General features: G+C 44.0%; 1 protein-coding gene across 4 annotated transcripts in view; it reads right to left on the reverse strand.

Annotated features, from left to right (window-relative positions):
- The window catches only part of znf521 (zinc finger protein 521), an 89,997-nt gene that overhangs the window by 1,984 nt on the left and 63,449 nt on the right, over positions 1 to 24,564 (reverse strand). For all 4 annotated transcript variants that reach the window (XM_083991447.1, XM_083991445.1, XM_083991446.1 and 1 more), the window contains 2 exons: positions 15,865 to 15,996; positions 9,222 to 9,337 (listed from right to left, as the gene is read on the reverse strand). In XM_083991447.1, coding sequence (XP_083847573.1) covers positions 9,222 to 9,337; positions 15,865 to 15,996 — 248 coding nt within the window. The remainder of the gene's footprint in view (positions 1 to 9,221; positions 9,338 to 15,864; positions 15,997 to 24,564) is intronic.

Raw genomic sequence — 24,564 nt, forward strand, 5'->3', positions numbered from 1 at the left:
TGGCTCCTCGGCGACTCCCAGAAGCCCCTGCAGTACGTGACTTCAAATGGCAGGATATTGACACGGGGAGAGCAAAGCAGCTAGGACTGAGTGTGTGTGTGTGTGTGTGTGTGTGTGTGTGTGTGTGCCGTGTGTTTTTGTGTGCCTGTGTGTATGTGGAAGAGAGAGAAACAGAGAGAGAAAATTTGTGCTCAACTGAGTGTGCATGCCTTTGTGTGAGTGTGCCAGTGCGTCTAGGTGTGTGTGTGTGTCTGTGGACCCCAAAGGAACGTAGCTCCTTGGATATAATGTAGGGCTCGTAACAGCTATTAGAGGGGAAAATAACCCCTCTGGGGAATGGCTCCCCCCCTCTGCATGTCCCAGCTCTGTCTGACACACACTGCATTCTACCTTTTCCTTAAACATGCCAGGAGTTTTCTCACTGAGGGCTTTCTCAAGGACGGTGTTAAACGACTTCAGTGGCTGTGGCAGCCATGCAGACTAAAGGGAAATAGAGGAAAAGAGGGGGAAAAATGTTAAAAGAAAATGAAACTGATACCTTTATCTCTGTGGATAGTGAACTCCGCAGAGTCACTATAAACTGTTCTGTGTATGAGTACAGAGGGTAGAAGGGAAGGAGAAGGGAGGGAGAGTGCAAATGCACTTTCCAATCTTCATCCTTGTCAAGTTCTTCAAGTACCTCTGCACCAGCACTGGATAAGTTAAATAGGCCTAGCTGCACCCACAAATATCATATTAAATGTGAAACACACAATTAAGACCGTATGCACAAAATTGTCCAAAATGTCCTGCGCTACATCTAGGAGGATGTCACTAATGGTGTCACACCAGAATCACTGCAATTTAGGATTAGATGCCCTCCATTAAGCCTTTTAGCTCTCATCCTAACTCCCTCCTTCAATGCCGTCCTATTCCCCCTGAAACTCTGCCATTCCCCTTATCATCCATTTCCTTCCCTTCTATCCAACCCTTAATCTCCTCCTCGATCCTTTCAACCACCTGCTGGCCACACAGGCCTGCTGCAGGGCCCAGTTAGCAGCAGTATTCAGGTAAACCATAGCAGTCAATTCTCCACTAAATTAAATTTTGCTCTGATCAATAATGCGCACCCGCTTCTCCCTTATGAAGACTGGCTGCATTGGCTCGGAGCGAGCCTCTTCCTCCTCTCCTGTTCTCTCACCGGCTCTGTGCCACCATTAAACCACCACTTTCATCTGATTACATCACCCTACTGCAACGCCCTCAGGGGTAGTGGAAGAGGAGGGAGAACACCCGGCAGGGGTCTTGTGTACCCATGCAAACAGGTGCAATATGTCTTAGGAATTTAACGCCGCTGCAGACAGGGAAAGGGTGAGAAAAAATGGGGAACGATTGGGGAAGAGCAGAGAGTGGGAAAGTGCAAGCAGGCTGGGGAGTTGATTTATTAACTAATCATTCTTTATGTTGTTCCCCATTGCTCTGGTCTCCATCGATAGCACCCGGTCTCCAGTGAGGCAACAGAGGTGCATGTCTTACATCAGCTCTACAGAGGAAGACTTGTGGACTAGCAGACACACTCGCTCTTTCATCTGATCTCACTGTATTAAAGACAATCTTCACATTGTTCAACATCACAGAGAGAGGATGTAAAGCTTAATCGCAACGCTAACAATGTTTGATTAGTGCAATGTTAATACCTGCAGTGCACATGCTAAGTACATTGTGTCTGCTCCTGTCTGCACCTGGTGTTATCCAGTATGTAACGTTAAACCCTGGCTTTATTGAGTGGTTAGAGAGCTGAGTGAGCAATAACAGCTTTTTAAGCCATAGTCGTTGCAAGGATTCTCAAAGAAATGGAGCAGTGTGCATTTTAAACAAAAGCAAACCTGACCAGTGAACTGACCACAATCTGTCGCCCTTAATTTCCATGTTGTGTACATTAAAATTATGACAATCTATACCTGATTATGTATTACGACTACTGCATAATATTTCCAAATTTATTTTAGTGTAGTAAATTGATACATAAATGCACAAATGTTTACAAAGAAACCAATTCAATTGAAAATGCTATAATTATGAGTTATTTTCATGTCAGGATTTTTTGCTCAAAGTAAAAACAGCAAAACACAAAATGGTTCTTAACTGGGGCTCATTATGATTTAGAAGTTATAAACTTTACACAGCGCATCATAAAACTGGCTTTACCCTGAAGTGTAATTAATGTGTTAACAACAAGACAGGAAGAACTGCAACTATGGAGCTGATTATTACACGGTTATTTACAATGCCTCATTCTGTGCTTTTAAATACGAAGAAGGCAACTTGAAATAAAACCATCTGAGTGCAAGCAAAAGTCATAATAGCACATGAAGTAGCAAAAACACTGTAAATGTCCCAGTTAAGGACGTTTTTTTGGTATTTTTTGGGAATATTGTACTCATAAATCAGTGCTGAGAAAAGGCAACTCATAACAAAATGTCAAATATAATGGTAATGTCTGTTGACACGTCACCCAGTAGTGCATGAGTGAGTCAAGTGAGTGTTACTTACAGTAAAGATTACTCATTAGTGAAACAATTTAATTAGAAGAGTTAAGCACATTCATTTTAACCCCTGCAGCTAAAAGTGTCTCATTTAGTTTATCTATAATCAAAATGTGAAAGAGCAGTGGAATTATGTAAACATCGCCCTCTAAACTCTGATAAAAGGTCTTATTAGGCAGTCCTGAGTTTTGCTCTTACCCTGCATGGCTGACGTGCACTAAGTCTACATGGCTGCATCTGGAGCACGGGGAGTGTGCACAAAACCACTGAGACCGGCGCATACCCGTAGTCATCACTCAGGAATTTAATTAACACGCCAGAAAACGTCACCTAATGATACTAAAACAAAGAACCTGTGGTCTTTTTCTTTGAAAGCTCCAAACTGCGGGGTGACTTTAAGTGCGGAAATCGGGATATTTAAGCTCATTTATGTTTGCGGAGTGACTGAAAGATGAACAATAGGCTTGAATCGGTAATGACTCCACTGCGGCCTGGTTTATTTTGTGCAAATGCTGCCAACACGCGAAGTGTTTTCTTATCATTCAAAACTGCTGCGGAGAAAGACAAGAGTGCTCCATTCTGCCTTGATTTTTAATGGTGTGTTGAACTCGGTCCAGTATTGACTCAATCCTCCCTTTGTGCATTCCCTACTGTTGACCAGTCCACTGAGGGAGTAATCCTTTCCTGCTTTGACCTCAGGCCAGGCTTACTGCTGGCTAGTTTAGCCAATGAAGAACACAATCAAATAAATAAATAATACAGCAGTTGGCATTCTCCACAGTCATCACTTATCAGGCCGTAGGGAGGGTTGACCCCAAACACTGTTGTGCCACAACCGGCCCTGTCTCCTTGGTAACAGACTGTCTTGTTTGAAGTGCGGTGCCCGGGGAGTCATGGTCATACAGTAACAGCACTGGGCAATGGTGGAGTTGACAACAGTGATACATTTCAATGTCCTCCATGTGTGTCATTTCATGTCTGCTGATATCCACACTGTATGCTTGTGATATATAAATATGAAGTGAAATATATAATAAATCCATATGGCTTGAAATGCTTTGATTACATGTCTAACTACCCCGACCAAGTACTTCTGAGGTGTAACCGGAGATGACGGACCACCCTTTTTTTGGGCTAGTGTTTTGTAGCTCCAAATGATACTCATTACCTTGTCTAAGTAGACAAGTGAATGGTACTAGAAACACACTATGCAGTGATCCCGCTGTTTGACTGAGGTAGCAAAACAACTGCACAACTGCTGTGTTATTATGGGGCCTCATTAAGTGAGGAGAGAGTGGGAGACGGGGGGAGGTGGAGGGAGAGAGGGAAAGCAATAGAGAGAGGGCCAGTGAGAGGGAGAGGAAAGAAAGGAGGAAAAAAACACAAGAGAGTGATACAAACTGTATTCTGAGGTGATAGCAACACACAGATGCCTTTCCAGCCAAAATGAAGACTATGACTAAAGAACCCAATTAAGGGCTTTCTTTGGGGAGCCATCTTGGGAGGGGGATGGGTCTTCCTGGGACATGAGCCCTGGGCTACATCCTCTAATTAGACAGAGCGAGGGGGGAGGATCTCTGCCTGTCACTGGGAGGGAGATGGGGTCCATGGGGTTCCACATGTCAGTCCCAGAAACAAAACACAATTACTCTCACATTTAACCACTTCAGTCAGGGACAGACTTTGACTAGGGATGCTACTGAGCATCCAGCCACCCCCGCCCCCACCCGCCAGCTCCCCATGCCTCCACCCTTGCGTGTGCCACTTCACAAATGCGGAGGGTAGTTTTGAGGACTAAATTTTCTCCCCTGCATTTCCACCCGTCTGATCTGCACTCTCATGTTTTCCCACTGAAATGGAGGAGCGATTCAGAAAATTAGCTTTTAATTGTCCCGCAATTGGTGTCATTCAGCCGCCTTTTCCAAAACTGAAGAGTTAAATTACTTTGGTGTTGCGATGTGTGAATATGAAATTCGAGAGGGAATAATTGTTCTAATGCTGTTTATTTTGGCCTCTGCTGCATTTTGTTAACATCAACAGCATAAGAGACACTCGAAAATCAAATCACTACATGCAGTAAATTAAACCTGTGGTGAATTTTCCCGAGAAGCGCTTAAAATGCCATTTATCAAAGTTGCTGAAAAAGTCAACTAAGAAAAGTAAAGGAGACATGTTTGAGGGAGAGATCCAGTGATGGATTCTAGCACTGTACACCAAGCGTCTCCTCTTTGTTTGGATTTAACTTTCCCCAGTGGTGAAACAGAGGAAAAAGAAAAAAAGAACAGCTCAAAGGCTTCTGGGAGTTTTTGTCATGTCTCCCTCCAGACAATGTGTTTGCATGCACATATCAGACCCTGGGAGAGACAGAGACAAAGACAAATACATACAGCACGCACACAGATGTATACGCACAAACACATTTCCACGCACACAGGCGCGCACAGAGAGACAGAGAGAGAATATCCTCCCAGGATCATTAGGTCTGTCATGCTGTCTAATTCTGATCCACCTACAAAACTAGAACACTACTATTGTGATACATCACTAGTCATCTAAGGGTGTTTATGTCCCCATTTACAGTGCGGAGCAGTGTGTGTACAGTGTTGCACATAATTATAAATAAGCTTAAATATTAATGATGTTGCCTCACAAGCAGCTGTTTTTTCTTTCTTTCTAATTCACTGTTCTTTTATTTTGTAGTGCAACTTTTTGAAATGGTGACAGAAATCTGAGCACCTGGGGTGATGAAGAAAAAAACAAGTTGTCATATAAAAGGAAATAAATATATATACAACTTTCAAAAGCATGAAGAGCTGTCACACTTGGCACATCAAGATATTCAGAGGAAATGGGGTGTTTGAGAGCCACTTAGGGACAAACACACGAAGCTTTGCTTTAGTGCGACACATTTGGGACACGGGGCAGTTGGGGCGTTTTCGGGGGCATATTTTAAAATTCATAAATTTCTTTTTTAGAAGAGAAAGAAAGGAAAACTTCTGGGAAGAAGTCTTTATATGGAAGATATGGTATATAACACACTCGAGCAATTCCATGCGTTATAATAAGATGATGATAACATCGTAAAATGCATAACACAGATTTCTGTGCATACGTTTCATGCACTTGTTTCCTCTATTGCTGTCTCTCGTCCTCCCTGCTTTCCTTCAGACTGTCCATTCCCCACTATCCTCTGTCTTGGACCAACGTTATGACATGCATGGCTGTTTACACTGACCTGGTGACCGTGAAGCCTATAAATATGCTTAATTAAAACAGTGGAATTGGTCACAGCTTGGCAATAATGGCTATCACACGGGGAGAGGAGAATCTCATTTGTGTGGGGAAGTAGAACATGATGCAGATGTGCTCTTGTCACTTTCAGCACTCATTAAGGCCAGGGAGCTTTGGATTGTCTTTGAAGGAATCCTTTTAAAAGACACTCCAATTAAGGTACGTGTCCTGCGGGCGTCTGAGGAGAGGGAGAAGTCATACAGTACCCCAGTCCTTCCATTCCTCTGTCGATCGCTGCACGACTTAACACATGACTTACAATCTCGTGTCACTTCCAAGGAATGATAATGAAATTGGAGGATGGAGGGAATAAAAGACAGCCCAGCTTAAAAGGAACAAGGGAATCTCACACAGAAAATGTCATCCTCGCTGTTGTGTAACTTCAATCTCATTGTCTTGTCTTTGGAGGAATTGGGATCATTGGGAGTGGAGCCTCCGACTGCAGCTCTCCAGCACACCGCGTCGCTAGAGGAGCCGAACTTGTGCGTTTCCTCACAAATGAACTGCGCTTAGAGAAATGTCAGATTTAAGCTGTGGCTAATACTGTGCATCCATCAGTTAATGAATCTGGTTAATTAATCCAGCCTAGCAGCATTGTCAGCAGCTCAGTTCCTTCTGCAATGTGAAAATCTACTGTATCTGAAGCCAATGCGAAAGGAAAGAGGAAGTTTATTATCAAGTTTCACATTGAAATGTGGCCTTTGCAAGAACCCTGGGACACTTTTTCCCCTCATAAGGGGGCAGTTGCTTTTAAAATGAGAGGACAGTGGGTTTTATTTGGGGGAGAGTATATAGTGAGGCTTTGCCTTGTAGTTGCTCAAGGGGTGGGCAGCAGCTGAGGGTCAGAGAGAGCACTGCAGAGCCAGCCCACTTGCCCTCCCCATCAGCACCTCATGAAATATCTAGACTTTGCTCCATATTTTAATGGGGTGAGGGAGAGGGATGCGCAGGGTGGAGGCTGTGTGAGTGTGTGTGTGTGTGTGATGGTGGTGAGAAGTCCTCTGGAGAGTGTTGAGGGGAATGGTGGTCTATGCATGTCAGTGCTTACTTTTTCTTTTTTTTTGTCTGCGAAAGAATGGGGAAAGAGAGAAATGGAGGGAGAGAGAGAGGGAGAGCAAGAGAGATTATTCTCCTTTGGAATCTGGATTCTGGGGCACACAGGCCCAGGAGTCAGTCAATCTGGCTGGTCTGAGGGGGGCGGCTGGGCGGGGGGTCCTAGGAGGGCTGATTAGACGGATGCTCTCCCATCATCCATCTCGACAGGCTGGCGAAAATTGGCTAGCCCCTCGCAGGGTAGAGTTCATGGGGGGAGGCGGTGGGGGAGGATGTGGAGCGGTGCACTGGATACCTGTCACAGCCTTTGGTCTGTTTCAGGATCTCAGCAGCAAATTAATAAAATATCGTTCCTGCTTCCCTTTACCTGCCGTGGCAGCTCTCCCTCTCGCCGCTCCTTCTCCCAGCTTGCACTGGCCCTTTGACCCCTCCGACTACTGTGAGAGATGAGGAGCCCAGGCAGCCGGCGAGCAGGCCAGAGTGTCAGGGAGAAATGGGGAGAAACTCCAAACTCAAGACCCAGCAAAGAGAGAGCGCTTCCACTTCTCTCGCTGCTGGAAGACAGCTCCACTTCAGACAGACTGACAAACGACTGCCCCGTGTCAGTGAGACATTTTGAAGTGTGATGCATGGGAAATGGCAACTGCAAACAAACAACAACTAAACACAGGACTCCTACCTGCAATGTTTGTTGAAGACTTAAACTATAGATAGAGAGAAAGGCAAATCTAACATTGCCAAGTTAAAATAAAGACGGACCTTTGAAACAACCCTAAACCTGAAATGGCTTTGAGCTGGTCATAGTAGAAATAAGCTGTGACAACGTGGATCTTTCTGAGAATGTGATAAGAAACACTATACCTGTACTCTACTCTATATGTACTATGAAGTACTAGGAGAGAGTGTGAGCATGAATTCACATGGGACTACCTTTAGAGCATGGCACAGGTTGAGCATAATGATCGTCTTATCCCCCAAGCTCGCTCCTGCTCTCCTTTCATAACCCCCTGTTTCACAACAAAGTGCCATAGGTCTTTCATGTTCGGCTCTTGTCTCTTCACACAGAGTGTAAAACAATATAATCATGCATGAAACAACACCTGCGGGAGGTGGAGATCACTTCATTCCAAAAAATGTCAAACAAAAAAAAGTAGGAAAACATCCCCAGGTTATTTGAGATTGTTTACAGGTACCTGCAACAACCTTTGCTATATAGAGAACACTCGTACCAATGAGGGATGAAAATGTGATAAATACGAGGCCTTGGCATGAATGAAAAGACTCCACGTTGGCAGTCTGGTGGAGTGCGAGGCTTGTTAAATAACCTTCTCTGTGTTGGAGTTGCATGTTGGCGGATCAGGGCGTGTTTTATTCATGGTTGCGGTGCTCAAATGACCAGCAGATAATGATCACATTCACCTTCCTCCTGGCAGACACACGCCTCTGTGTTTACAACCTGAATCTCAATATGAAAATCGTTGCCGATCAATAGGCAGCCAAGCCCTGGGTACTTCCTCTGGCTACCTGCTAATACATAGTGCTGCTAATCCAAGTTTCAGATAGCTGTACTTGGAAGATCTGGTCAGGAGCTATTAGTTTCTCTATGCGCTTTAGGCAAATTAAGAATAATTTCAGTGATTGGATTGAACACGATGGTTACAGACTACTCATATTTTAATGATGTAGTTTCAAAAGGTAATAGAAAAAGATCTGGATATGAGAAGTGTGCCATGTGTACGGTAGAGAATCCCCCAAACAAAACAGAGCTGCTTGAAAACACCACCACAGTGAAATAATATAATAAGGTCTGTTTCATTTTTTCAGGTTCTCCAAGGACCGCAGAAAAAGATTGCTAGAAAATGGATTATCTCTCTAACATTGCGAGTTCATAAGTCCAACTACTAACTTTGTTGAAGGGCAGATACGGTCTCCCACAGGACAAAGCTCATATTTAGCCATGAGGCCTCCTCTGTGATTAGGAGGGGAGATGCAGGCATATTGACTCAACCGTGTTTTTGCCTCTGCACTGTATGTAATTACAGCTTCAAAAACGAACATTCCACTAATCCTCTAATTCCAGATATTTTAGTGCTCTGCTGGTCTAATAAGCAAATCAAATCATATCTGCACATCACAAATGAGTTTTGGAAACGGTCTGAAATAATTCCTTCTGAGTCTCTCACCCCAGCCGGGATAGGAGGGGATGGCTAGAGTGAAGCGGTGAGTGTTTAGTGTTAGTTAAGCTGTCATGTGTGATTAGCGGTCGCAGATTCTGCTGGTGGCCCTCTATTTTTATTTATTTAGTTTAGTACTTTTTTCTTTTTTTTTGCTCCACCAATGCCTGAAGCTCACCTGTAACTCTGTCTGGAAGAAGAACTTCTGTGGGCACTGCGAGCAGTCGTAGATCTTATCCTCCTGGCCGTGGGCAGAGAAGATGTGCTGCTGGAGCTTATTGGCCTGGACAAACACTGCTCACATGCAGGAAAGAGGAGACACAGGGACAAAGAGGATATTCATAAATGTTAGTACAAATTTTACAGCCTTTCCAAACGTTGTGTCTAAAAAAAAAAACTAAAAGAAAGAACTGTAAGATGCCTCTATCCTTTGCCTCTGTGCTACATTAAAGTTAGGCCTTATTGCCTCCATTAAGGGAACAAAGGCATCATTGAAATTACATCTGCTCGAATAAAAATTGACTATTTTAAATGGCAAGGACAATTACTTAATTACAAACAAATGGATGCCTTATCAACAATAGAGAAGAAAAACAATGTTATGAAATGTGTAATTGAAAAAAAAGAGAGAACAATAAAGATGTTAAAAGTGAAACTAGAGTGGTCACATTCATGGCACTAGAGCTAGCGAATGCATAATGTTTTGGGAATAATGATGCTCTTTATTTAGCTCTACTGTGGGGACAACAAGCCGGAAAATAAACAACCACAAAAATTTGGCATGGCTTCAAGTGCAAAACATGGCCTCCATTAGTCTACATCGCTAATTATATTGACAATATAAATATTCATGGTGTTGCACTACTTATTCATGCAGACCCAGACTGCATTCACCATCATATAAACACACAACTCACTGGCACTTAAAACATATACCATACATTTGTGCTTTAATTAAGCCATAGTCCACGCTTGAAAGCTAAGGGGATGCAATTGTGTGCGTCTTGAGTGCATGTGTCTCGCATGTGTGGGTGTCTGTGTGTGTGTGTGCGTGCATCTCTGCACTCTCCAAGGAGCACTTCAAACATGCCGTTTGTTATCCCAGACCCTTGTGCTTTAAGGATGGCTGTCTAATCTCAAAGGTCTGGATGCTCTGGAAAAGTTAGCATGTGGGGGCTTCATTTGAATTTCTTACAGCTCAAAATAACTTTTCCTCTAATGCGTGCACTGAGGGGCCACATGGAGAGGGAGGGGGAGAGAAAAAAAAAGCACAGCCACAAAAGGTGAGGTGTCTGTTGGAGATGGCTTTGGGGTCGCGGCAGCCCCGTGGCGGAGCTCTGCAACATTAACGTGTCCCAATTTGGGCTCACCTGGGAGAGTGGTTATTAATTATTGAGCTGCGTACACTTGAGACGCACTCGGCTTCATTGAATGTCACACTCCTGACCTGGGAAATAAAAGTTTTGATCCAAAGTAGACACACTGTGGCGATGCGCTCAGACTGCTAATGCCTAGGTGACAGCTGTCTCTGGAACATGGCAGCCTGTTAACCAGAAATGAACAAACCTCCTCTAATGAACAAACAACAACTCCATGGTCCATTTCTGAAACTAATGACCACAGCAATGTGAAGACAAACATAATTGCAGATAGATGGCTGCTTTTGCAGTCTGTTACAAAACATTTCAGCTCAAGGTTAAGGCCCCGGCTATCATGCATATTTGTTATGCTCCAAAAACGGTGACAATTTTCCTTGTGGGGAATACATGCTCGGAAAGAGAGAGAGAAAAAAAACACACTGATAAACAATAGCTTTTTTCTGTTAGCTGTGTTTTATCTGCATATACTGTACAGAAGCAGGTCACAGCAGCTGCAGGAAGCCTTCATTATGTCTTTGGCGAGAGGAGAAAAAAGTCAATACAGCAAAAATAAAAATGGATTTGAGACTTGGGGGGCCTTCAAATACTGTACAATAGGGCTAAACACAACTGAGATGTCATGATAGCTGTTTCTCCCTGTTTACATGTGTATCTGGTCCAGTTCCAGTCAGAGACACATTTAATCAGCTGTGCATTTATCAAATTACATTCACAGCCAAAGTGCCTGAGTGCCAGAGCTTAAAATGCATTAATGGCACCTTCAAGCCCTTTTATAAGACCAGTAAATTCTGGCCAGACGAAAGCAAAGATGCTAATGAGAGCTACACAACTTTTTCTTTTTTTTAAAAAGCTAATTTATGTGGTTCAGTTTTGACATCCATCAAATCTTAGGATTAATAAAGATGATTGCACAATTCAATTTGCAGATATAAACCGTGGTTATTATGTAATTTAAGTTACACACTTAGTTAAACAATTTGTTTAGTCTCCCTCATCGTTCTTTAAATTAGCATGCAACTAGTAATGAAGGGATAAGCTGAGACGGGCAAAAGGGGGAGGGGGTGGGGGGTGGGGGCATTGTATTGGCATTTGGTAGCATGAGTCACATATGAAAAATGCTATTGCAATGCCCATTTAGCAGAGGAGGAGAGACATGTCTTCCTAGAGGGTTAAAATGAGGACAGAGAGAAACAGGGAAGAAATAATCCAAAACCACATCCAAACAGGATCAGTGGCTGGCCATTGTGTCTCTCCCTGCTGAGAATGAGAGAGAGAGAGAGAGAGAGAGAGAGAGAGAGAGAGAGAGAGAGAGAGAGAGAGAGAGAGAGAGAGAGAGAGAGAGAGAGAGAGAGAGAGAGAGAGAGGGGGAACTTTGTGGAGTTTGTTGGCCATGGAGCCAGAGTGGAGCTGAACAGAGCGCTGAGCCGGGTTGAGCGTCAGGGGTGTCAGGGCTGAGGGGGCTGAGGGGCCAAGGTCTCCTCGCTGTGGGGGATATTAAGCCCTCTGATTAGATCTCAGGGGCCGCCCATGGCAGACGTCTCCTTTACTACAGGCCCCAGCTCATCTTTATTTTGGCAGGGTGGTGCTCTCTGCAGGCTGCACTGCACCAATACTAAGCTGTTTGTGCAGGGAGGAAAAAAAAGTTTATCCTTTTTTCCCCCTTTCTCCTTTTCATTTATTTATTCGTCTAGCCTACATGTGTTCGTTTCTGCTTAATCTGAGAGTTCACAATGCAGAGGCTGATCCAAGGTTTCCGAGGCAACACAAACAAGTCGGCTGTGAGTTGATTTGGTGCTATGAGCTGATAACTACTAATTTTTGAATTAAAGCTAAGCCTCTGTCAGTTTTTGGGATGTTAGCTGTCACAATTTGAACATCACACACGAGCATGTGGGCAGCAACTAAAAAAAACAAAAAACAACTAATTAAACTACTGTATTTGTCAGACTCTTGCAGATTTGAAAGCAGTGCATCCTGTAGTTTTTCAAGTTTATACTTCATGCTGTGACATAAGTAAAAAAAACAAAAAACAAAACCAGGATGCACACACATATGCACACGCACGCACACACACACATACAGCGACTTTCATCAGGCACACTTTCTTCTGTTTTGTTTGTCTTAAGCACATATTCCCAATCACAATTTCCACACCAGCCCTCACTACTGCTCCTAAGGGTGCAGGCAGACACTTCTAGCTGCAGGCTCCCCCACTTCTGAAACCTGTCAAATCTGTCCTGAGAGAGTCAGCCTCTCTCTCATCATCCAGGGGCTTATGGACCTCTCTCCATTTACCCTCCCTCCCCTACACAGTTCTCTTTTCCTCCTCCTCTTCCCCACTTTCATCTCACATCCAAACTTGCCAGTTGCAACCTTCTCAGCTTCCTCCAAGTTTTGTCTCCTTTTCTCCTCTATTTTGTCTCCCCTCATCTGCTGTCTATGACCCCCCCCCCAAAAAAAAAGTGTTAAAGAAAAAAAAAACTTTCCTGTGGTCTGTTTGGTTGTATGATTTCTTCCTCTCTCCGTTCCCTTTGGTACGGATTGAGGATAATCAGGGATGTCAAAGAATGAAAGTCACTTCCTGCCTCCCACTGAGCTTTAGGTCATGGGTGGGCAGATCAAACTAAAACATCATCGTAACCTTGTTAATCACATGAACTCAGTGACCCGACCACTATCACTGCTGCCACCGTTCAGACTTGTTGTTTTATATCTCTGTGAATGAAAATTCTGGCATGTCAGCCACACAGAGTAAACAAAATTGTTCTAAAAAGAAAAAAAAAAACCTGAAGGGAGAACCTCATATAGATAATTAATGCACAACAACCCAAGAAGTTGTTTGAGCAAGCAGGTTACAATTACATTTTATTGTCAGGTGACCTCCAGCGGTTGAAGTGGTTATGACTGGAGCAGAGGAGGAAGCTGTAGGACACAGGTACTGTATCTCATACAGGAGACCAATTGGTTTCCTGTGTGATACTTGTAGTTTTTATAATAGTTATTATTATGTGGTCATTTAGTTTTGAGGACTTGTTTGGTGAATTACAGGAAATGCAAAAAATCTTAAATTAATATGGAAAATAACAACGTGCATTAACTGAAGTATAGAATCATTTTAATATGCTTTATACTTTGACTCCACTACATCTTACAGAGAAATATTTTAGTCCGTGGAAATATTAATTAGTTTGCATTTTAAGGTAATAATTACGAGCATCTTAAACAATATGATTCACATCTATTGCTTAGTTAAATTAGCGATAAACTACAACATAAACATGCTGCTTATGTGTTAATGCACAATAATCTGATAATATACAACACATATTATGTATAAACAGTCAATGTAAATCTACGTATGTAATGAGTATTTCTTTGCACATCTTATTTACTTCTTGATAATCCTTTTCCCCCAGTCCCGTCTCTCAGATGTCATGTTTATATACCACTGATGTGTGTTGCCTATTACACTGTGAGGGAAATCGGGGTCAGGTATAATGAGTTCTGTGTGTGGTTAGGTTTATGCAATTACTGACTGTGGCTTTGGTTGTGTTAACAAAATAATCACGTCTTATCTTGTGCTTTATGTCAGTGTTGACTTCTTCAATAGTTAAGAGAGACCACCATCTTTTCCTGACCTTAACCAAGTGCTGTGATTACCTAAAGATGACCATAAAAACTTAATGATACTATTGATGAAAATATTCTAAACTAATGAATAGCTACGGAGCATTCAGTTTTCCCATTATGTTGCTTGCCAGATTAGCTAATGAACATTTTGTTATTATCTTGATAAAAATTATAATTTGCGCAGTTAATGTTTCCGTCAAAATATATTATTTACTTCTACAGAAAATTTGTGTAATATAATTTCAAAGTCTCTCTCTCTGACTTTGCTGCGTAAAAATCTTGATGAAGATCTTGGTATGGAGTCTTTTAAAATCCTAGTATTAATTTGAAAAAGGAGCCTGCAAACACTGCACACATGTATTAGACAATAGACAGTTAGTTTGTTTATGTTAGGGTGCTAAACTAGTGTCTGTTCTGTAATTTATGCCAGACTCAACTTGAAGAAATATATTCAAGGACAGCTGTCAGCCAATCTCTCAGTTCCTCTTTTTCCTCTGAGTGCTCTGACTTCAGTCTGCCTGTCCCCTGCATCCCCAACAGAGGGAGGCCTTTCTGTCCATCCTAGCCTGCCTTCCCCGCTACCACAGGCCTTAGCCCATCTGTCTGTCTGCTCTGCGACCACTGTCCTGAGGGTGTACTCTGTCTCTCCCTCCTCCCTTCTCCCTCCCAGCATCCCTCTCATGTGCCGTGATCGATATGGACGCGGAGGGAGAGGGGGGACCTGTCTGTCAAAGCCGGCGGTGGAAAATGAAGGCTCAGATGAAGGAGGCATGCTCTGTATATTAAATGCTCAGACCCCTGCGAGGGGTGGAGGTGGGGGGAAGAGAGGGGGGTGGGGGTGTGTCGAGGAGGGGATATATCAATAGGCTTCTGCTAAAAGAGAGATAAGGCCAAAACACCGATGAGGGAAGTAGAAGTCAGTAGAGGGAGGGGGAGGAGAGAGAGAAAGAAAGAGAAAGAGATGAAGAAAATGAATACGGAGTTCAATAGTAAGGTGAGTGAAGAGGTAAAAAATACGAACAAAGATATCTGAGCAAAATGCAAAATGCAAAATGGGAGGTAATGATATTAATTGATATAACAAGTGGAGGAGAGACAAATGAGTTTTTTTTTAGGGGGGTGATGGGCAGACACGGAGGAGGAGGATGTGGGGGGGGGGGGAGGAAGCGCAAGCGAGGGAAATGAGCTGAGGACCCAAAAAGTGCGAGGAAGAGTAAAGAGCTGAGAAGGGAGAAAGAGTGAAGAGCTGAAGTTAACGACTTTGCAGATTTCATTATAGAGATAGTTAACCCTGTTGACACTGAAGGAGGGCACTATCCTCTCAGGAGGAGTCCAGTCCTTCCACCTCCACGCACAGAGACAGATGAGATCATTACAGCTATCAGCACCACTGCCATCCACAATTAGCACATCTCCTTTTCTTTCCCCACTCCTCCACCCCCCCCCCCATCTCCCCTCTGCTCACACTGTCCCCCCCCACCCCCTCTGCTCTCTCCCCCCTCTCACCTCATGACACTTCTTTGGCCTTGATTTGGAGGCAATTTGACTAAATAAAAAGCCACATGCAGCAAACTACTCTCAGCTTCAGCCGACCTGCTTGTTTGACATTTACCAACTCATTTAGAAATCATTTGCCTTTTCACATTGGGAAAAAAAAAATGCTTGGGATGCAAAGCTTTGCATATTGAGGATGTAAATGTCTTGGGAAAGTTAACATGTACACAAAAACTAACACTGCCTTTCAGTTGACTGGGATGCAAATCCATGACACACATGACACACACTGAACTCAAACGCATGCACGATACACACCTGTAAAGCAGACAGGACACTTGAAGGTTCCTCCCATGCCCTCAAAGCTGTGCTCGATCAGGTGGCATTGAAGCTTCGCTGGTGAGTCGAATGACTGACTACAGAGCTTGCATTCATGGTTCAATCCTTCCTCTGTGGAGAAGAAACACACACGCACACGTACGCACACACACACAAACACACAAAAACACAGGAAATCATAAATGGGAAAATAAACAGAGGGTGAATAGCAAAGGTCTCATTCTCACACTTTTCTTTTCTACTTTACTTTTCACAATTTAAATTGAACAAAGTTGCGGTAAAGACTCCTGCCTGCAATTTTCATGACTCAGACAGGAAATAATATGACGTGTGATCTGCTCCCATCAGGCATAAATTGGATGACCAGCCGGGGTCCTAATCGCTGAGACGAGGCCTTTCACTTTGAACATGGTGAGCTTAATCTTTTTGATTAACTAACATGCAAAATAATTTATATTTAGCGTCTTCAAATTAAAGCAGATTTGAAGGAAGTCTAAATGAAGGACCAGTCATTTGTGCTTTGCAGAAGATGAATCAAAAATATGTATCAAGATTGTGCAAAATGCCTCATTTAAAACAGGGCAGAGGGTTATTACTGTTACCACAAGGACAGAAAAATGATGGAAGATACTCTATCCAAATCAAACCATCACTTCTTCAGTGTGCATAAACTGACTGTCAAGGCTGCCAAAACACTCTCTCCTTTGCAACATCCTCACATGTCAACATTTTTAATACAGTGATAGGACAGTCATTTCAAGCAAGACAGAGTCCCAGTTTATTTGCTTGGCATTAGAATTCCCCACACATCTATCTTGACATTAAACTACCTCAGCCATGGCCAGAGATAGCTTAAATAAATGTCGTTCAGACTCCGAACCTGCATGCTCATTTGCAGCACAACGATCTGCTGACTCAGACTTCCAGAGAAGTGCCCATCTCCTGTGCGTCAATAAACGGCCTATACACTCTGCCATGGGGCAGAACTAGTGCTCGATCAAGCTCCTGCCAAGCCCCACATTAGGGCCAGCTACTGCAAGGGGGGGGGGGGTATGCAACGGGGACTCATCTAGAGTTTATCCCTGGTCTCTACAGCCCAGTGCCCACCGCATAGGCGCCCTGGGTACCAAAAAAGCACGAAAACACAATCTACCTAACCACCTGTGCCCGGCTCGAGTCCGGGAGGAACCAAAGCAGAGGGTTAATCGAAGGTGCTTTAGGCAAATCTGGCAAAACAAGTGCACTGGAAAGACAGTGCAGTTTTATGTTGTTGTTTTTTTATAATTACTATTAATGCTTGACTCATAAAAAAGACATTTGACGAACAGTTACAGTAAATTAAAAAACATATCGAGAATGTGATTTTTTTGCTCATATATACAGAATTTTTCACCTGATGAGAAGTATAAAAAAAACAGGTAGCGCAGTATCTCACTCTCTGCACCTATAGATTGACACTGAGTAACTGTGACACATGAAACCCAGTGACCTCTGATATTCAAGAAGAAAAAGGAATGGAAACATCTCCCGCAGTGCCAAGAGAAACAGGGTGGGCGTATACTTATTGAACTTTTTACAGTAACATATCACCACATGTTCTTTTACAAGCTTTTCTCAATAACATAAACATATGGCATGGTATATCACATAAGGTGGTGTCTCCAGCATGTGAAAACAAACCGCAAGTTGTCGAGCTCACAGACTACCTTCCCTCACGACCGTCTGGCAAAGAGGTAAAGGCCGATCAAAGCAGAGAGAGAAAGACTTGACGGTGCGTTCTGCGGTCATGCATTCGACAGGTGAGCTTTTCTGTAGCCTACATGTGCGCCTGAGTGTAGCAGCAGGCATCAGTGAAAGAGGGGGGAGGAGGAGGAGGAGGATAGCACGAGAGCATCCACATAGCCGTGCAAGAGGATCACTGCCCTCTTTGATCACCATTCTGTTTGCTTATCTGTGCGAGGGTGTACGCTAAGGTCAAGCTTGCTGCAGGGTTCACAGATCTGTTTCTCTGCCATATGTGCAGCCCTCATTTGACCCCAGCGCACAATGCTGTCCCTTTGGAGACTTGGCCTGCTTCATTATGCAGATAACTCTGCACCTGCCTGACTGACCTTGTGTGTGTGCGTGTATGTGTTTACGTCTGTGAGCAGGTGCATTGGGGCAAAACAGCAAAAAGATATAAATATAGTATATACTCCAAATTTGAAAAATAAGGCTGGTGTTATTCTATATTTTTCATAATGTCATCAAATCCCATTAATAGACCAAAAACCAACAATGTCTCATTCTGTTCTCTCAATACTTCCCTATACCCTGCTGTGCCTCATTCCTATTGAAGATGCAAACATTTACAAGCTAATTAAAAAAGGCTCAGTAATGTTTTGTAGTTTTTACCAAACATTACAAAAAACATGCTAATTGTATATTTACTGGGACTGTAGGCCATTGATGTGTTTTAGTATTTCTTGGACGACTGTTGCATACTCTTCAATTGCATTCATTCAGTGTTTGGTCTCTTAATAGGAATCATAGACAAAAAATGCACTGGAATATATACGTAGTTGTATAATCCTGTATGAATATACATTGTATATAATTCAATTACACAGTTCATATGTTTATATACTACCCTAGGCTGAAAGAGTGCTGCGTAACATATAAATAAATATAAAGAGATGAAAAGAAAAAAGAGCTTGAGAGCGGAATAGAGGTTTGAGTCTATTATGAGCAGTCTGTGCAAGGCTGGGTTTCTATTCAGCGGAGTAACAGGGGTTGAATCAGGCTGGCAGCCTGTTTCTTAGTGAGAGCCAAGGGAGGAAGTCAGCTAGCTCACCCCTACAGCTGCCTCACTGGGCTGAGGTCACTTCCTGTCGCTACCCCAGCCCTTCTCCAGGGCTGCCCAATCAGCATGGCCCTGCGTGAGCCCCCACCCCTCTCTATGCACTGAGCAGACTCTGGATATAGTTACAGGGCCACAGGGGACTGTCAGCTCTCTCTCCCTCTATCCTCATCTCTCTCTCTCTCTCTGTCTCTCTCTCTCTCCCTCCTCCCACTCTCTGTTTCCGAGTCTCCCGAGTGTTCTCCGCTGCCACCACCCTGTCCCTCTGCACTCCTAAGAAAATCCTTTAGATGAGAACTGCTCCTGTGCCTGCTCCCTCTAAGCATCCCTGACACCAGCAAAGTAAGCCCATCTGCATATCCACAGGGCCTCGCGTTCCTGTGGCTCATGGTTTATGTATTTCACAGCTCCTTAAAACACAAACGCCTAATATCTCTCCCATGTGGAGGACAGGAGAGGGAGAGAGGAAAAAACTACTCTTAGAAAGAATGGTCTTTATTTCTCCGCGCTGTTTACTTCTTCATCCGGGCTGAAGTTCATGTGCTGTTGAAGGTTGTTTGGGACGCTGGGGCCTGCAGGTTTGTCTTGCATAGTTTAGTGAACTCTTTATGTAACATCGACACAGCTGCAGCATATTGAATTCTGTCAGTTTAAGGCGGGGATAAAGGTGTCAGTGAATTTGATAGAGACGTCTTACCTCGCTTGAGAGTGTAAAAGAGTGAAACTAAAGGAACTAAAGGCGGTCTAACTTTCTGATAATAGTGTGTAGTTAAGTATAACACAGGGCATTGCTTAATTAAAAACACTCCCTCAGCTTATTCCATTCCAACACCACCGCTCCCCACACCACCACCACCACCACCACCACTGCCCCTTACTCTATTTAAACAACTCTGCTGAGGAGCAGTTTGAATTGGAGGGGAATTCAGGATCACTTGTAGCATTTGGCTTCGGAAGAGAAAAATCTGATACTTAGATTTACACACCTCTCTGGGGCATAGTGAATGGTTCTCTGAAGCTCACTCCCATGCTGATTGTGTCGCCAAAGCAGCACACTCTAACAAATGATATTAAGGACATCAATCAAGGCTGTTCTTTGCTGAAAGTAATGAGTAAACAAGTGGGAGAACAAATTGAGAATATTTAGCAGGCGGGAATGGGTTGTAGCGGAAGCCACCGACAGGACGACCATAGTAATCAAAGCTGGTCGAGTCAGACTAACAGGTCAATGATATACTGAGTTTCTAAACGGCTTAACTGCGCTATAAAATGGAAATATTTGCTTGTAGTTATCTTCTTTATGATAAATTTCACCTTTAGCAAGAGTTTGCTTTCTGTACCATCTGTCTCATACTATTCCTCCTGATGTTTTAGTTGTATGTTAATAAACCAAGAAGATTTGGTTTTCAGCAGACTCACTGCTGTATATACAACCCACTACGGGATTGTGGATGGTAGCAGAGTAGACAGCTTCAGGCCTGTAAACAGTAGGTGGGTTTACTTCTCTCTTCTCTCCGCGGGAACTATCCATTAACAGATAATGGAGGGAAAATCAGAGTGATTAAGGCCCAGGGAATTATGGGTGAATACAAATTGACTCCACCTCCGTGCGGTGTGCTCTCTTGAGGTAGAAGCACTGCTCATAAGGAACAAACTCATTTCAGAGATACTACAAGGCCCATTAAAGGCCTGGAGAATGCAGAGGATGGGACTGGCAAGGTGGTGGGTGGGAGCGCAAAGGGATGGACTCCCCCTGGACCAGAGCTGATTGGAGAACTGGCGCCTGGGGGGGAACATTACTAATATCTATTTCCTGCCTCTGCAGTTTGAGAAGGACAGAGTGAATCAAGTGCAAAATGTCGAAATTAAAGTACAAGATTTAATCATGGCACCTGGAAAATTCACCCCCATTCTATCAAAGAGTTACTATATTACAGGAACAGTGATTGAAATGTGTTAGACTCCTTGCCAATAAAATCAAAGAGATTGGAAAACTACCACAGCATGAAAGGATAAGCTTTACTGCAGTTTGCCTGTAGGGAAGTGGGCATGTAAAATACATATACTGTGTGTGAAAGATGAGCTAAGCGAGGTACCAAAGCCCTCATGTCAGGGTCCCAGGTTCGGTGCATGCCTGATGCTGTTTTCCAGCCTCCACAGGGAGAAGGAGGGGTGAGGTGAGATTGTTGGCTGTGACATGTCAGTGGCGACGCCCTCGCACAGCAAGAGCAAAGGATTCTGGGGGAACAACGTCTCTGGGAGAATGTCAGCTCTGATGCATGGCAGCTCGTTGGAGGTGCTAATCAGAGCAGGGCTAGGCTCCTGCTAGGATCAGCCACTCTGTGCCTACATTAACCGCCTCACAGCTCCCCTGGCTGCTGGGCCAGAGGTAGAAACACCAAACTGACAGGTTTTTGTGTCGAGATAAACATGCGTAACGCTTGAATGGATGTTACAAAAGGTTTAGTCGACTAGAACACCTTTTGGAGTTCACAAAACATGGGGGACAAAAACATAAGGACACTTCTCCTTCTCCTTAACATAAACGCACTGAGGAGACATTTCCAGTTGAGCTATTTGCCAAGAGTCCCTGTGCATGTGTTCAGCGATATTCAGATTTTTTTTTTCTCTTTCACTGCATAACAGAAAATGCTGAAGCTAAAGCCAGTAGCCATTATTGGAGAATCAAAGACATAAGAGGAAAAATAAAATGCATAATTATTACAGGATGTTCAAGAGTTTTAAAAAGAAGACCTGAGGACAGACATATAATTGACAGGCTCACAGTAAATCAGTGCATTTGTCTTCTTCCTGCATGGAGTCTAGTATTTATTAGGAGCCTGCTGTGCTCTGTGTTTGTCTGTGTGATGCTTACATTAAGACTATAAATGCTTTTATGACTCCATCTCATGGCAACATGGCAAACAGCCATGTAATATCAAAATCAAAACTCAATTAGTAAATCTGATCTTTCACATTCGCTGTAGCCTGTTACATCACATTCAATAATATTTCTAAATGATGTGTGGGCTTTTCTGTATTATAGATAAGTAAATGACTAAGAAAGGCTTTTCTTAGCATTAGTTAAGTGGTCATCAGACATGGCGAGATATGTCCTTTATGAGATTTATTGTCAGATTTTTTTTTTCATGTGGTTTTTCAGCAGGATCTGGTGCTACCTTGTGCTTTGAAAGATAGTCTACCATTTTGTGTTTTCCCTTCACCACTTCACCTGCTATTCTTACAGCTGAAACCCACAATGGCTAAAACTCGGTCAAATGAGCAGCACGTAGGTCACAGAGGCAGAGGAAAAGGAAAAAAAAGAGAAGGTAGAAATCCACAACAACAAAGGCAAAAGCTGAATACTTGTTAACGAATGATGTGTAGGCGCTGCAGCTGCAGGCAGGTATGGAGGTCCATTGGGGACAAACAGTGCAGGCTGCTGAGATGGATTGCATGGGAGCGCCGGACCCCCTGCAGCCACACAAACACCATTCTGCGCTGAAATGCTCTAATTTACTCTATACATGCCTATTCTAAACTGCTGGGCTTTTTCTTGTTCGAAGGAAATAAAGGTCAAGTGCCTACGCCCTGACTTTCGAAGACTCTTGTGTTCGATGAAAGTTGTTGTGCAAAAGTGATTAAAAAAGGAGAAAGAAAACGGAAAGAAACTGTAAAATAGGCAAAGGAAAACTTTTTGGCAACCAAAGAGGAGAGAAAAAATGAGGTGTGAATCTAACCAGAATCTCTTTCAGGTCTCAAAAGAGTGAGTGGCCTGAATGTAAAAAGTTAATTACGGGCACATGCCCGGCTTTTTTCACCAGCCTCACTGTGGCATTGTCAGGCTGAGGTATGTGGCTCTGTGGAGTCTGTGGTCCACACAAAGGAGCAGGGAAAGAGAGCGTTGCGGAGAGGCCCCTTGGCTGGGCTCGCGGCATGGAACACTGTACAATTAGCCAGCCCCTGCGTTCTGCCGGCTTATAATTATCAGTGCTTGCCTTAATTGACTCCCTTAGCCTGCTGCAGAGGGACCCCCCCCCACACACACACCCCATACCCCCTTCCCCCTTGCTCGACGCAGGCCGCCGAGCGCCACGCCGGGCTCTCCAAAGTCATTTAGAAAAGCGCTCATATTTTCGACACAAAAAAGGGGGAACATTTGGTGAGAGAGAATTCATCATCAGGTGTCTAGAGGTTTTCCTTAATAGAAAAGCTGAGTCCCACTGAGCGCGCTCCGTGTAGCGGCCAGCCACGCATGCTCAGGACCAGCAAGCCGTCATTCGCAGCGGGCCACGAGACATTAGCATAATTTTATATAACACAGGCACCCGCACTGGAAATTTAATATATCTCAGCAAATACGAGACAGGCGTTTTGCATAATTTTTTTTCTCATTCTCCACCTAGCTTCATCTCTCCCTTCTATCTCTCTGTCCTCACTCCATGTCTCTCTCTTGTCTTGTCTTCATCTTGCCTCCCCCTCTCTCTCTTGCTACCACTCTCCTTTGCCCCCTCCCCTCCCCACCTGCCCTCCTACACAACCACCCCTCTCTCCTCGCCCCATGGTGCTGCTCTCACTAGGAGAGGGGAAGTTCATTACCTCAGCTAAATCAGAATTAGTCCCTTCATTTTGACGGGGCGAACTTCATTAGAAAGGCCCTTCCTTAATCCAGCAGGGAGAACTGATGAATCTACATGGGGGCAATAATTTGCTTCACACAGCACATTCAGCCACTTCCTCCACACTGTTTTCCCTTTCCTTTTCTCCGTCTATCCGGCTTCATGTATTCACGGTTACATTTTTATAAGATCTACAGCGCAAAACCTGAGAAAGGAAAACACCTGCATATAATTAACTAATGGCAGCAGAGAGGGTGTAAAGAATGAGTTATGCTGTTTGGAATGTCCCGTCTCCCAAACAGGCTTCAGGGCCTCTGGAGCAGCCATAGCTGACTTGGCCGACGTTCAAACACAGGCTGAGTGAGCACGGCCGACGAGGCTGGGTCTCTGGGTCTGAGGTAACTATTCATGATTATTTTACAATGCCATGATAATGTTTTAGTGTTTAGGATACAAAAACCTTTCCTGTCCATGTGGTTAGAGCAGGCAGGAGTGAAAAACAGACATAAGAATAAGTAATTTGCCGCTACGGCAGTGAGAACGCTGCACCTTTTGTTTTGCTTTTGTTTCCCTGAAACCTGTACAACACAGTTTTGAGAGGATCTCTAAAGACACAGAGCTTCGGCAGTTGTTCAGATTCTTAGAACAAACTAGGAAGCGGAGAGATGTGAATCAGGACAGACAGCCCCTGACTGCCATACCACAGCGCCTGGTGTCAAGCAGATGTGCAGCTTGGCAGCTACGCTCCCCAGAAAACAGAGAGTCCACGGATTCCAGGGTGGTGTTGAGTCGTGCTGCTCTCCCCCGCTCTCAACACTCCACCGTATCCCAACAGTCCCAACTCCCCCACACTCTGCCCCTGCCGTCTCCCTCCCTCATCATCTCCACACAGGGGTCCCCTGACTGGTAATCTTGTCCCTCGAATGTGAAATCTCCGACAGTGATGCCCCGCACTTTTACCCCCTGCCTCTGTGGCTGATGGGTAAATTGGAATGGCGCACCCTGCTGGCGCCGAGAGCTCCGAACAGACAGCAGTACACACATGCTGAGGCACCCCCTCGCACGCTCCCGTCTAATATAGTGGACATGCACACACTCTCCAAAGCTGCAATACCCATGCACAGACACATGTCCACGCACAGATGCACACGAGGGAAGAAGGAAACACACATACGTACATACAGTCACGCACCCACAAAAGCTTCAGGTGAGACGCATACG

Source organism: Trachurus trachurus (assembly GCF_905171665.1).
Source record: "Trachurus trachurus genome assembly, chromosome: 17".
NCBI lineage: Eukaryota > Metazoa > Chordata > Actinopteri > Carangiformes > Carangidae > Trachurus > Trachurus trachurus.